This window comes from Haliaeetus albicilla, chromosome 11 (assembly GCF_947461875.1).
Source record: "Haliaeetus albicilla chromosome 11, bHalAlb1.1, whole genome shotgun sequence".
NCBI lineage: Eukaryota > Metazoa > Chordata > Aves > Accipitriformes > Accipitridae > Haliaeetus > Haliaeetus albicilla.
In genome coordinates this window covers 3,352,184-3,365,335 of record NC_091493.1, presented here as the reverse complement: position 1 = coordinate 3,365,335, position 13,152 = coordinate 3,352,184, and the positions used below count along the sequence as shown (strand labels likewise).

The 13,152-nt window shown below is 43.4% G+C and overlaps 1 protein-coding gene across 1 annotated transcript in view; it reads right to left on the bottom strand.

Moving 5' to 3' along the window:
• Positions 1–12,277, bottom strand: part of OIT3 (oncoprotein induced transcript 3) — a 30,670-nt gene extending 18,393 nt beyond the window's left edge. The window contains exons 1-3 of the mRNA XM_069795861.1: positions 6,253–12,277; positions 2,146–2,520; positions 1,559–1,669 (exon numbers count right to left, since the gene is read on the bottom strand). Of these exons, the coding sequence (XP_069651962.1) occupies positions 1,559–1,669; positions 2,146–2,520; positions 6,253–6,316 (550 nt within the window). The 5' untranslated portion in view covers positions 6,317–12,277. The remainder of the gene's footprint in view (positions 1–1,558; positions 1,670–2,145; positions 2,521–6,252) is intronic.
• Between the last annotated feature and the right edge of the window lie 875 nt (positions 12,278–13,152).

Here is a 13,152-nt window from a genome sequence, read left to right as displayed (position 1 = left end):
AATTACTCAGCACAACAGAAAGTCCTTAGAAAGATGAGCAAGCCATACAACAAGAGAGGCTGCAGATAGGTAAACCAGTGCAATTATTACAGCTGAAATGTTGTGCCATCTGGTTAGCATGAAGAAACAGCAGTACAGAAATCCTGCCTGGCCTGGCCATGGGGGGATGAAGGCAGCTACAGCACCCGCAGACAGGCTCAGGACTCCTGCATGCCTCCCTGCTGCAGGAAATCCTTACCTGTGAGCCTACCACACATTTATTGAGTGCTGGTGCTTGTCAAAGATGCTTCTGTGACTAGAAGTCTTGCGCAGAAGCAGCCAATAAATGCTTTTAATTAGCTGAGAGAGCTAAATCAGCCAGTTGGCTGCAGAGATGTGGAGCAGCTTAAGCAAAACCCTTCTGTAGAATTGGTGTGAGCAAGTGTAAACCTGCAGCAGGGCCAGGCTGCTCTCTCCACAGATTGTAATGACTGTGGCCCCTACCCTGACGCCCACAGACACAAGGAACATGAAGAAAGAAACCACCCATGCTCACTTCGTCAGCTGTAGTCTGTATGGAAGAAACTAATCTGCCACACAGTCTCCTGGACGAACTCTGCTTTCAACTTCTCCACCAAATGAAGTCACAAGGACAAAGATAAGATCCCACTTCCCCCGAACACTAGCACCCCTTCCTCCCTCTACATCACTTCTTCCTATCCATCAGTGTGGCTCTGCAGCTTCCCAGCAGCCACCCCTTCCCAGCCCTTTGCATTGCCCCACAGACCATCTTCTTCCTAAGACCTCGCAATCCAGGTGCTCTCCTCCCAGCACCACATGAACTGCCACAGCCATCCTCTCCTCAGAGGTTTATGGGGATTGCCTCACAAATCCCTGAAGCCCTCGTTCCCTGATCTGCTCTCACTTCCAGCTCTCCACCTCCTTCCTGGTCTTCCTAGTCTCTGCCAGTGCAATCACCAAGTACCAGCCCCCTGAATACCAACCACCTTGTCATGCTGCCTAAAGCCACCGAGGCTGTGCTGCAACTTACAACCCCTTGGCTCTCCTCAAGCCACAGGCCCTGGACAATGCCCTACAAGGGCAGTACATACAGTGAAGCTTAGTGTGTAGCCCCACACCAGCCAGCAAAACTTTTATTGGAGAAAAGAGACATTCAACAGAGTGGGTGAGAGAAAATCTCTAATGACAGACTGCACAGCCATTCCTGAATACCAATGAGACTGTACTGTGATCTTGGAAAGAGACTCTGCTACTGACAGCAAAGCTGCTGCCTTCAGTGGCTGGACCATGCAGAAAGCAAATCCAGCCTCTGTACATGCATAGCTCCAGGGGCACCAGAATGTATTCAGTCATAGGATGTCATATCTCACCCTGTGGGGAGAGATGGGGAACCACTTACAGAATCAAAGATCTGTTCTAGGCAGCAAGGGGAAAAAAAACTCCTCCCAGAATACTTTTTCTTTTTTGTACTGCTTTGTAAGACAATAGATTGAGACATGAGCAACGAAACAAAGGGGAAAGAAAGCATCAGTAGCTGACAAGTTATTTCCACCCTTACCAAGACATGTCTGTCCATCAGGTCCTAGTGTCGTCCCTGGGGAACATGTGCAGTCACCGGTGTCCAGGCAGGAGCCCTGGCAATCCACCACATCACAGATGTCATAAAAATCTAGGGCATGACAAGAATGTTGTCAGCACAAGCCATTGAGCATGCAAACGAAAATACCGTATTTGTACCATCAACTTCACACCCTGTGTCTAGTCCATCAGTTACAGACCTAGCCCACATTAGTAAAGCTGAACAGAAACAATCTAGCTTAATTACTGTAAGTCAGAGATGCAAATTTTGGCTTTGGTAGCATGCCAAGACAAACCACAGGGCCCACAGAGAGCATTAAATCACCGCAGCCAGGTCAGCTATGGAAGAGTTCCACTGGCTGAACAAAGGCTAGAATTCACAGAGATGAAACTGTCTAATTGATTTCATATAGACAGGCCACCATCTGCACTGCATCACCTGACATCCCTCTGGGTGAGAAAGCCAGAAACCAGCCACCACCTCTCTCAGGGATATGGATGCTCACTACCGCTCCTGCATCGCAGGGATGAAGGGATTTCAGAAAAGCAATCTCGGCAGTTACTTACGCCCACAGTATGCATGGAAACAAACGCTAGGCTTGGTTAAGTGATACACGTAGTACCCGCCCGGACACGCCTTGACATCAATCGTGGTATTCCAAAGGCAACAGTTCCCATTGAAGCTGGCACAGGCTTGGCGTGGGACAATGCCATCCGACTCTCGCGGGTGGCTGCCATTCAGCCAAATGGGAGCATGGGTGCCACAATGGTTCTCCGGGATGCAGAAGGTAGGCATAGCATCGCCAGCCATGCCAGTGAAGCGATACCACTCCCCATCAATCTGACTGTCGCATGTCGGCTGGCCGTGGGAACCATTTATCTGATGATCTGTGTTCCTCCAGGGCTCATTCAGGCTGATGTAGGCAGAGCAGGGGTCCAGGGCTGAGACATGTAGCAAGAGACAAGAGAGAACATCTGGTAGATATCAAATCAAGTTGTTGACCGATAATTGCAATGAATGCAAAATAATTTCTTTTTCTATTCCTGACTGAACAGAATCCTTGTGATAGATAGAGATCCCTGGGGAGAAACAGCGATACCAGCTATCTAACCGTCTTATAGAAAATTCTGACAGCTCGGTTTAAATGTCTTGGAAGAAAACGTAAATTAACAAAGCTCTCACAACGTTATGCAAGTCTGTTTTGCTGTTCAGCTGCTGTAGCGTATGACAACGGGGAAAAAAAAATAAATCTGAAATCTGAAGTCCAGACAGCAATTTTGCCATAGGAAATACATCCTGGGAGCACTGGATCTAGCCTAGGACATCCACCCTTTGTTCAAGTACCAACTGAGCATCTGCACGCCCCTCCTGAAGTCACTGGTAACCACATGCCTGGAGAAAAGGACTAGACTTCAAACAGGTTATGCAGTGTCTCTCAAAATCCATCCACGGCCAGTGTCAGCCCTCACAGTTGAGTTGCCATAACCACAAGTCAGAGATCACCTTGGAAAGCATCAGTTACAGGTGAACTGCAAGATATGCAACAGGAATGCTACATTTAAGGTGTACAGAAAGAAAATACTCCATTTCAATTATTATTAGACCCCTATATAATTGTAAGCAACCTCTAAGCATAATTTATCAGCTCCTACTCATTTCAGGGTACAATTTTAAACAGCTAAATATAAGAACTGCTCTCCCAGATGACAGTGAAGTTGATCTATAACCCAGCAGGCCGTCTCTAACCAACAGTGTATGCTTAGAGAAGTAAGGTAGGAGAAAGAGACCCTGTTCCATTTACCTGTGGCTTTGTTCTCCACTCTCTGTCCTACAACTATGTACATTTATGCCAATGTGAGTTGAAACAGCTGTAACTCAAATCTGTGTACCCTGTAAAATTCTGCAGCGGGGTGAGAGAGGTAGCGGCCCCCTGTATTTAAAGATCCACTTAGATGTGCCCTGGTCTCCTTCAGAGACTCTGTCCCCCACTTCCTTCTCTACCAAATGCTAACCACCTCTACGATTCACAGTATCTAGTGTGGTTTTGTGTGATGTTGCCACCTCCCCGCATGTCAAATAGCTTCCCCATATCTTTTTATTTATTACCTTAAAATCTAGAGAGCACGAAGGTTTGAATCAGGACCTTCTGGGGAGCAAAATGTTCAACTCTACACAGTCATGTTCCTTGCAAGCCCACAAACCCTCTTGATCTCCACAGGAGATCTTTTGTTTGTGAGTGTAGTGAGTGTTTGTGAGGGCAAGATATAAACACATGGACCTCCTGGTATGTGTGTGTCTGTTCATGCAGTGCTCAAGGAGCATATCCCTTTTCAGATGCCTTTCTGAACCATCTGCAAACAATTAAAACCTAAGAATACCATAGGGAGAAAAAAAAAATGAAGAATTGAAGCGTTCATTACACTTTCAGTCTTCTCCCAATTAACCCTGATTTGGCAGCTTCCTCACTGAAAGTCCAGAGGTTTCATTTTCACTTACATTTAATACCTGATTGAGCACTACTTACCCATGACTAGCTATTCCCTATTAAGCAAAATGAATGTTAATAATGTCTTGAGTAAGGAAAATTGATTACCATTTCCTAGAATTCGGCTAATAAAACCAATCATTCTGATTAAATGCATCTCAGACTGGAATACCTTCTACTTGCCACATCACATTTCTTTTTAAGTTCTAACATTGCTCTCTGTTTTGTTTTGTTTAAACAATAGGGTGATGCAATTTGGGGTGGGGGGAGACACATTGTTTCTATTAGAATGCTCTGGATGCAGACAAACTTTCTTGGTTCATTATTTTGATTTGCTTTATTGACTTTAAAGTGGGAAATACAAGTGCTTCAGCGAATGGACTTCAAGTCACCCTTATTTAGCTGCATCCTCTGTAAATATCCGTCCCATTGACATGCGATCTCATACCTTCTCACAAATGTAACATCTCTCTTGACAAACATCCTTACGCCTTCCTCAGCCATAGACATATTTTGTTTGGCCTCAAATCCAGCATAAAAGGCAGGAACAGCTGCCATAGTCATGAGAGTGCTGCAGAGCTGCAAGCTGGCACAGGGAGCGCAGGTCTGGGTTACAAAGGGAATCTCTAGTGCCATAATTCACAAGATATGCAGAAGAGCAGATTCACTCCCACCACAACCGGCCTAGTTCTCCTGAGCAGCAAAGGGGGAACGCAGCAGGAAATCTCTGATGAGATTCACCAGGCAATCCCTCATGAGCTCTTGATTTCACCTACCTCTCCTTGCCTCCCCTCACCCACAGACAGCAGCAGCACTGTTAAATCCCATCCTCCAAAAGCTTTCTTGACTTCTTGCAATAGGAAAAGATGGATCATACCTTTTCTCTGCACGCAGCTGAACAGAGCTTCCTCTGAGCTTCCTCAGTGTAACTCACTTGGTTTCCACAAGATGATTTGGTGTGGCCTTAGGGTGAGTCACTGACTAAGATTAAAAGGTTTTTGTGCTGTTAAAAGCCAAATGAGGTGAAGCGAGGAATGCCCTGTCAGCTTCCCAGCTGGGCAGCACCAAAAATACACACTCTTATTAGCTGTCATATAGTATAATTAACTTTATGAAATATCCTTTGTAGACACATTCTGAAAACACCCATCTAGAGAGATCACATTGTCTCCTAAACATTCAGAAGATAATTTAAAGACAAAATTTACTGAGATGAACATGCAGTGGCTCAGAGGCAGCCAGAAGGCGGCATTTCAGGGGAATGGGGTAGTGCACCCTCACATCTTTCATTTCTCTGAGAGCTTCAGACAGGAGTGAAGGGGAGGCAAACAAGTAGAAAAAGCAGACAGTGCTCTTCCAGATACCGCAGACCCTCATGGCCACCCTCGGACTGCCAGCACTGCCCCAAGCCAACCTCCTCACAGACACCAAAGCAGTCTTTAACAGCACAGTTTATTGAAAACTAATTTGAGTTCTTAAGAAAAAACTCCACAAAAACATAGAAGCAACCAATCGACCTCTCATCTCCTCCCCAAACAATGAAAGCATTTGAGTTTTGTATAAGATATATAACTCTCTCCAGCTTGCTCCGGTTTTCATTTTTCTTGGCTCAATCTTTTCCTCCCCAACATTTCTTGCGTGGCCTGAGCAATTCAGCCTAACAAGCGTTAGCTATGAAGTAAAGCTTTTCAATTTGTAATCTTGATGATATCATTAGTTCTCTAGCTGACATGCTAGCATATATATTAGATGACAAATCAGACTCTGGCAAGCATTCATAAGCCCACCATTCTGCACAGAGATTAATCCCGTGTGTATTGTGTAACTGGAGGTCTCTGCTCTGGCACGACTAAGCAATGAAATGAGCAGCACTGCATTATGACACTAAATTCAGTTAAGATTTGTCGAAGGAGCAGGTGAAAAAGTAGCATAATATCCACTCAGAGTCTCTCCTCCTATGGGAGAGCAAAATCCCACAGTGCTTTGGCAGTAGAGATTCTCCCAGTATGGGAGGCTTCACGCTCTGTGACAGAAAGATCTTTCCAATTGGAAGGAATTTCACACCACCTTCAAAGAAAAACAATATTTCTCACGTCTTCTAGTCTTTCACCTAAGAACACCAAGGCTCAGCACAAACCTTAAAGATGGCAAACAGAAATAAGCTTGAAGGCAATGCTTCTTTACTCACCCATCAAAGACACTGGCTGCAGCTGGATGACAAAGCAGATAGAGAAAAACAAATACTGGAACATCCCACTCAGCCAAGGAACAGTTACCACTCAAGTAACAGAGGCTTGAAAGCCCTTGCACACGCTGTGGGTCTTGCAGTCCTCCTCTCAGTGGAGCTTCTGACCTCAAGCTTTCTGAAGAGCAAGTGTGATAGCTCTCCTAGAAGTTTATCAGAGGAAGAAGCTGAAGGGATGTGGGGTACAGCTCCAGCCTTGACCTCCACAGAGCAGCTCTGCCCCTTATTGACAACAGAGATGTACTTACTGATCAATCTTGTTTTTTGGACTCAACCCGCTATTGTTTTCTAGCTTGACTGCCCCACAGTGACACCTCCACTATCTTATCTGGAGAAGAATTCTAACCAGGGACACCCAGACATCCTGAAGGGATGGAAAAGAAGAACAGATGGGTGCTTGTTGTTATCTCTGCTCCTTCCACAAGTCATACGACTTCATGACTCCCCACAGGCAGAAAACACCAGCTAAAGAGCCTTAACTGCAGGAAATAGTGGCCAAAGGAGGAGAACTGACCCTTCCGAGCAAAGATTGCAGATGAGTGCTTGGAGCAGAGCTACAATGGAAACATCAGTCAAAGTGAAAGACTGGTGTCCCACACGGAAATAAGCTGTTCCTATGCTACACAAAGGCCCTTTCCACTCCTGATCACACAACCTGACCACTGCAGCAAGATTATCAAACAAAGCAAATAAAGATGTTTTTCTGCAGCAGTCTAATGTTCCTGTCTTTAAAAAACACAAAACCAAACCAACAATCAAGAAACCCAACGTTACTGAGTTAACTTCCATGCAAAACTCAGTAATTGAGAAGCTCTGCCTTACTGGTTCAAACCAAGGTTTTGGGTTGAGTTGCAGGTCATAATCACAAGCTCTGGCTATAGACAAGATGTAGCACACTGAAATCTGTTCTCTACTAAAGCAAACCAAGCACTATGACTGGCAGTGATGTATACCAAGAACAACACGAATAAGCAGAAAGGGATCTTCCCTCTCATCCCACTAGCTGTAAGTCTTATTATAAAAAACAGATTTAAAGCTCTGTTTTTAACATATACATATGTATACACATCTACAGTCCCTCCCTGCTTATGAACAATGATCATACAGTTCTCCTACAGGAAATAATTTTCAGGCACAAAGTTCTCCATCAGCAAAGAGCACAGCTAAGCCTGCAGTAATTGCACAATCAAGCAAGTGAAGGCATTTCCCCATTTCCTTTGCACCTTGCATTTCTGCAGCAGACTGGCATAATGAATAACGTCAAGGCTGACATGCTACCTTCAAACCCCAGCAGGAAAAACATGACTCTGTTATTTTCATATTGAGTTTGCAAGAGACAAGGAGTTGGGTATTTGCCTGCTTTGTAGAGATTGTACATCACAGAAAGATTTCAAGAGTCTCTCTCTGTCTGGGTGTTCCCCTGGCAGGGAAGTACAATATGGTGCTCTGCTCCACCCCAGCAGAGGAGTCTTTTTCAGTGGTGAATGACTCTAAAGAAAAAAAAAAAAAAAAAGCAAGCTTTATAAATGACTGTCATTGCTCCCACAAAAAAAAAAAAAAAAAAAAATCTCTGTGGCTATATTGTGCTGACAGCTGTGCAGTACCAGAAAAGTTTTTTCAACAACAGGAAAGGAGAACAAATTCACTATGCAAAGCTAGCAAGGCAGATAACCCTCAAAAGGTGATTATCTGAATTCCCAGAAGAGAAACTAAAATTGAACGGAAAATAATACAGCAAGCCACAGGAAGTTATATTTTGCCATTTTCATTGAGAGGTTGATTCATACTTAAGATCCTGGGTAAATAAAACTGACAAGCTTGAATTGAATTTTCTATTTGTGTTAGATGTGTATATTTCTCTGAACCATTTCATTACCAGCTACTTTTTTTCTGTAGGTGGCATATTAGGCCTCACACTAGTAATGTTTTAACAGTCATATGTAAGTGACTGACAGCTGACAACTAACAAAGGGAAATTAACTACATCATAGCAGTTTTGAGCCTCAAAGACATCACAAACAGGCCCTATCAAGTTCTCCAAAATGGATTAAAACAGGAGATGCCCCAGCATTCCCAGATGTGACACTATCCCAAATCACTGTAATATCTAGTTCAAGGAAACAGTCTAAGGCTGGAAAAGATTCCGTGTGCTGCCTCTAAACATTTTTGGGATCCACAGGAAAGACAAAGGCCATCTCAGTCTTCCAGAAGAAGCACCAGCAGAGGCAAGTCTTGTATCAGGACTTTCTCTTTGCTTTGCAAGTTATTTCAGGTGACATACATAGCTCCAGTTCCCCCACAAACAATAGTAGCCTGTATCAGCATAGGCCACTGCAAATCTATGCCTCAAGGAGCTAGAGCGGAAGGGGGGAAAAAAAACCCAAACAAAAACCCCTCCTCCAAACAGGCCCTCTAGAAAAAAGGATACAATTCTAATGGAGTACTCCAGATGCTGTAGTGTTATCAATTAATATGTATAATATGATTGAAATAACCAGGGAGCTGCTAAAGTCCTGTGTACAGCCCCCATCAGTTAATCTTTAAAATAGGGAAACAGTAACTAGACATGATTTAGGGTTTAGGAACTAACTATCAGACAATGGGGCTTTATGTTTATATCAGAAAAGATAATGGATTGTAGTCTGGTCAATAAACCTTGAAGAACCACTTGGAACTGCCAAGAGTAGGGAAGAAGTAGGTAAAAGGTAATTCCTACAGGGGGAGATTGTGACCACTGACTCATTGACCACCTACTCAAAAGATGACAATGAAGAAAGAAGACAGAGTAGCATGCTAATTTACATGAGGGGCGAAGAAGAAAGAACCAATCATTAAGGAAAATAACAATGAATATAGTTAAGTATATGAATGTGAGGATTTTTGAGACAAGGGTGTGCTGTCTTGGGACAGGCACCCATTCATGCACATCAATGAAATCAATTTGCAAATACCTCAACTCTGTGTGTTATTGGCTTGCACACCAGGTAAATGGACCCCATTTGTGGGACAACAGTAGGGCCTGAACTTCCCAGGCAGATCTGGTAACTCTGTTGTTCCTGACCTCCACTTCCCCACGCTGAAGATGAGTGAGCCTGACTTCCCAAGAAGAATCAGGATCAGGTTAGTATTTCTTCAAAGTAGTCATCAGTATGGGTTAAAAGATAGGAAGAAGGAAAGCAACATTAAAATAGAGGTCTGGGATTTTATTTTGGTACCCAAGAGACAGGATCTTCTAAACCTGCTGCTGTCTAAGTCTGGGTATGTCTATTGTTAATGCAAGAAAGGATGCTAATTTTGCAGGTAGCAACCACACTTCTTGCCCCTCCCAGAGATTTGGAGGGCTTTACCACCTTTAGACAAGGAACTCTAATTCTTCAAAGCATTAGCTAAGCTGGAAAGTCTCGTAATGTACTAAAGATGCTTTGGTGTTTGCTGAAGCTGGCCTTGTCTTTGTCAGAGCCTTCTCTCAAGACACACTAATGTTTGATGAAAGTGAGGTGTGTGAAGAACAGCTCTTGGTACAGGAGTAATTCCTGCAGCCTGCCTAGAAGGAACAGGCAGAAGAGCTAATCAGCACTTCCTGCCACTGAGAGAGAGGAGAACCCGACACACGCAACAGGATCCCTGTCTGCAATTGATTTGAGGATGTATGTTCACAATAAGCCTTGACAAGCTGCTGAGATGAATTGCACATATGTCAAGGACTTAGAGATAGGCCTTGTTGCTGTAAACAACTTGTCCCAGGACACAGTGCCAAGGGAAGGGCTGTTGAGATCAGGGAGTGTACACAAGTTTGGTGAAGTATGAGCAAACTCAACACAAGAAATAGTAAAGCACCAAGACCCCACTGAAATCAGACAAGTACATAACTCCTAGTGAAGACCAGCAGTTATTTCCTTTCCCTTAGTGGAGCCCTGTGATGCAGAACTTGGGTGTTCTGAGAGTGTCTTTTCACAGGTCTTACAGAACACAGTGTATTTTCCATGATCCTTAATTTCTACATGGAGGAATTAGGGCATAGACAGCATACACACAATTGCTAAATTAGTCAGGGGCAGAAACAGGAGTAGGACCCATCTTTTACAGATCCACAGAGCCACAATGACACAGCATAACATCAGCTCCTCCCATACTTCAGGGCTTAAATAGACTGCAAGTTTAATTTCCATTCCTGTATTTTACTTTTCACACCTTTAATGTCAGTATAGAAATAAAACTGATTTTTTTAAAAGGGAGTAATTGGAATCTGTTGGGATAGGTAGAAAATCACTTAAGATATAAAAATCTCCTTCCTATGTGAAAATAAAGTCATACAACCTGGCACAAGGGAGTTTGCATTTACAACTCCACAAAAAAAAAACCACAGAGGAGATCAAAGAAATCGTTCCACTGGCTCAGAAAGACAGGGCAACTTGGCCAGCTTCACTTGACTGACATAGTGCCAAGGTCTGACAGCCAACAGCAGCTTCAGAGCATCATGCAAGCCCTCTTACACATGGAAGTGTAAGAGCTTGCAGCAAGGTGATCATCATCACTGCCTGCTAGGTAGGAAGGGTTACAGGGAAAAAGAAAAAGGGTTTCTTCTTTGCTCTTCAGGAAAAAGGAGCCATGAAGACCTGCCCTGCAGAGACTTGCAAGGTAGAGCCTCACAGACATGGCAAAAAGGGAACCTAACACATTTCTCCAGACAATTCTGAACTTGATGTGTATTTATTTGAAAGCTCCCTCACCGAAAAAGAGGGAAAGATATTAACCAAATGAATAACAAAATTGGTAGAAAAAGCAGCATCTGAACACTGCAATGCACACTGCTGTTTATCCTTTATAGGGTCTAAAGAATGCAGTGTCACATTAAGATTCAAGCAGCACTGCCTGCTCTTAAAGTGCTGTCCAGTGGGACAGGACCCTATTACCTGCTTGGCTCCTAGGCATGAAATAGCTGCTGCAGGAGAGTTTGTTGATGTTCATATAACAACAGTGTATATCAGGAGAGCAAACAAACATCACCATTCCCTTCAATGTTGCCATTCAAGGGCAACAAAAGCTGAAGCACTGAGATTTGAGTTTGAGGTTTGTGGCATGTCATCCATGCCCAGCAGAGACCATGTGTGCACTGGTGGTGCAGAGAGGAGTAAGCAACCTTCCAGGGGTACAGACTAACAAGATCCAATGGACAGCCCATATTTCAGGGTACAGTTTTAGACTCATATTTTACTCCTTTTCCCACATCGTCTCTAGAACAACATTAAAGCATGTGCAGGAACAATTCTGTCACAGCATTTTCTTGCTTTCAAAATAGGGATTGTGGCACTAGATATCAAAGCTTTCAGTTCTTCTGGATGCCAAAATGGATGACTTCTTATGCAACTGACCAAAGTAATTTGTCTAGGGAGGGCAGCAGCTTGTCTGTACACAGCAACAGACTAAGGGCTGCTTGGAGGAAGAGGGTTTTGTCAGCACTGCTGAACTAAATTTCAACACTGATTAAAGGTAGGTCACATAACTAGCAGCTTCCAGCCCCTCCTCTCAGACTTCAAATATCACAAGAGTTGGCTGTTTTAAAAACTGGCCAGTCATGGATTTTTTCAATTTTTCTTTTTTTAACAGTCAGTGGACATGAAAAAAACCTTCTGGCACCAAACATCTCATCCTAACATCCCATGAAAGTTAGGACAAAGTACAGTCTGGCAATTCCTAAAGTTAATAAACAAGCGATACGTCACCATGACAAATCAGGCCACAGCCATTCAGAGGCCCATAAAGAAGGTAACAAAAGCTCAAAACGTCAGTTTTCCTCTGAAACAGCTCTTGAATGCAATACAGAAATACACTGACACCACTTGGTACCTTTTAGGTTGCTGGGCATTACACACCCATATATATTCTTATCCTGCAACCTGACACATATCTCCAGATTTTGTCAGCCTCCACATGGAGCTACTATGCTGGCCAAACAAAGGCAGATCTTTGTTAGACCAAATATCTCTACTTCTACCTCACCACCTCAACTGCTCCCAAGATCCCTGTGTTACGCAGCTAGGCATGGCAGCAAGATCTCCATCCGAGCTTCTTCAGGAAAGCTATTATCTGCATCACCACGGCCTCAGTGATGTAAGGTCAAGAAGAAACAACCTAAACAAAAAGAAATGGAGGAAACTCAGGAGACGGCTGCTACACATCGAATATTCTCCTCTCAGCTGGGGAAAATAACCTTATTCAAGAGCACCGATTCAAAAATTGAATAGTTATTTATTGTTCCAGAAGTACATTGCTCTTTTATACATATTTCATAAATGATACAGGATTTTACACATGTTCAGGTTTTGGTTTTGTGGTTTTTTTTTTTCCTTTTTTTTTTTTTTTAAAGAAGGACTTTTCTCCATGCTCCCTCCCTCATCCCAAACACACACCAAGGATTCAGCTACAGGATGGTGTTCATTTTTTTCCCTTTAAAACTCACCACACAAACAGGATAAACCAGATAAAAAATAATCACACAATGTAATTAAATTGAAAGACAGAGGAAAAGGGGAAGGGGAAAAAAAACCAAACTAGAAACATGCACCCATTCGGTCCAACATGCCATTGAGTGAGAAGAGGCAGCAATCCCAGCTGTGTTTCCACATCTGCAAGGCACCTGGCATCTAGTTAATACTGATTTGTTTTTGTTTTGTTTTTTTTTTCCTATTTGTTTTAAAACATGGTTCTCCAAAAAAACAGAAGCCTCTTTCCATGACACAGTGAGGAATAGTGAAACACACAAAAAGCAGCCAGCCTTTTTGTGTATAAAGCTTAGTGCCTTTCTCCCACCTTCATCCTGTCTCCACAGTATTTATCAGCAGG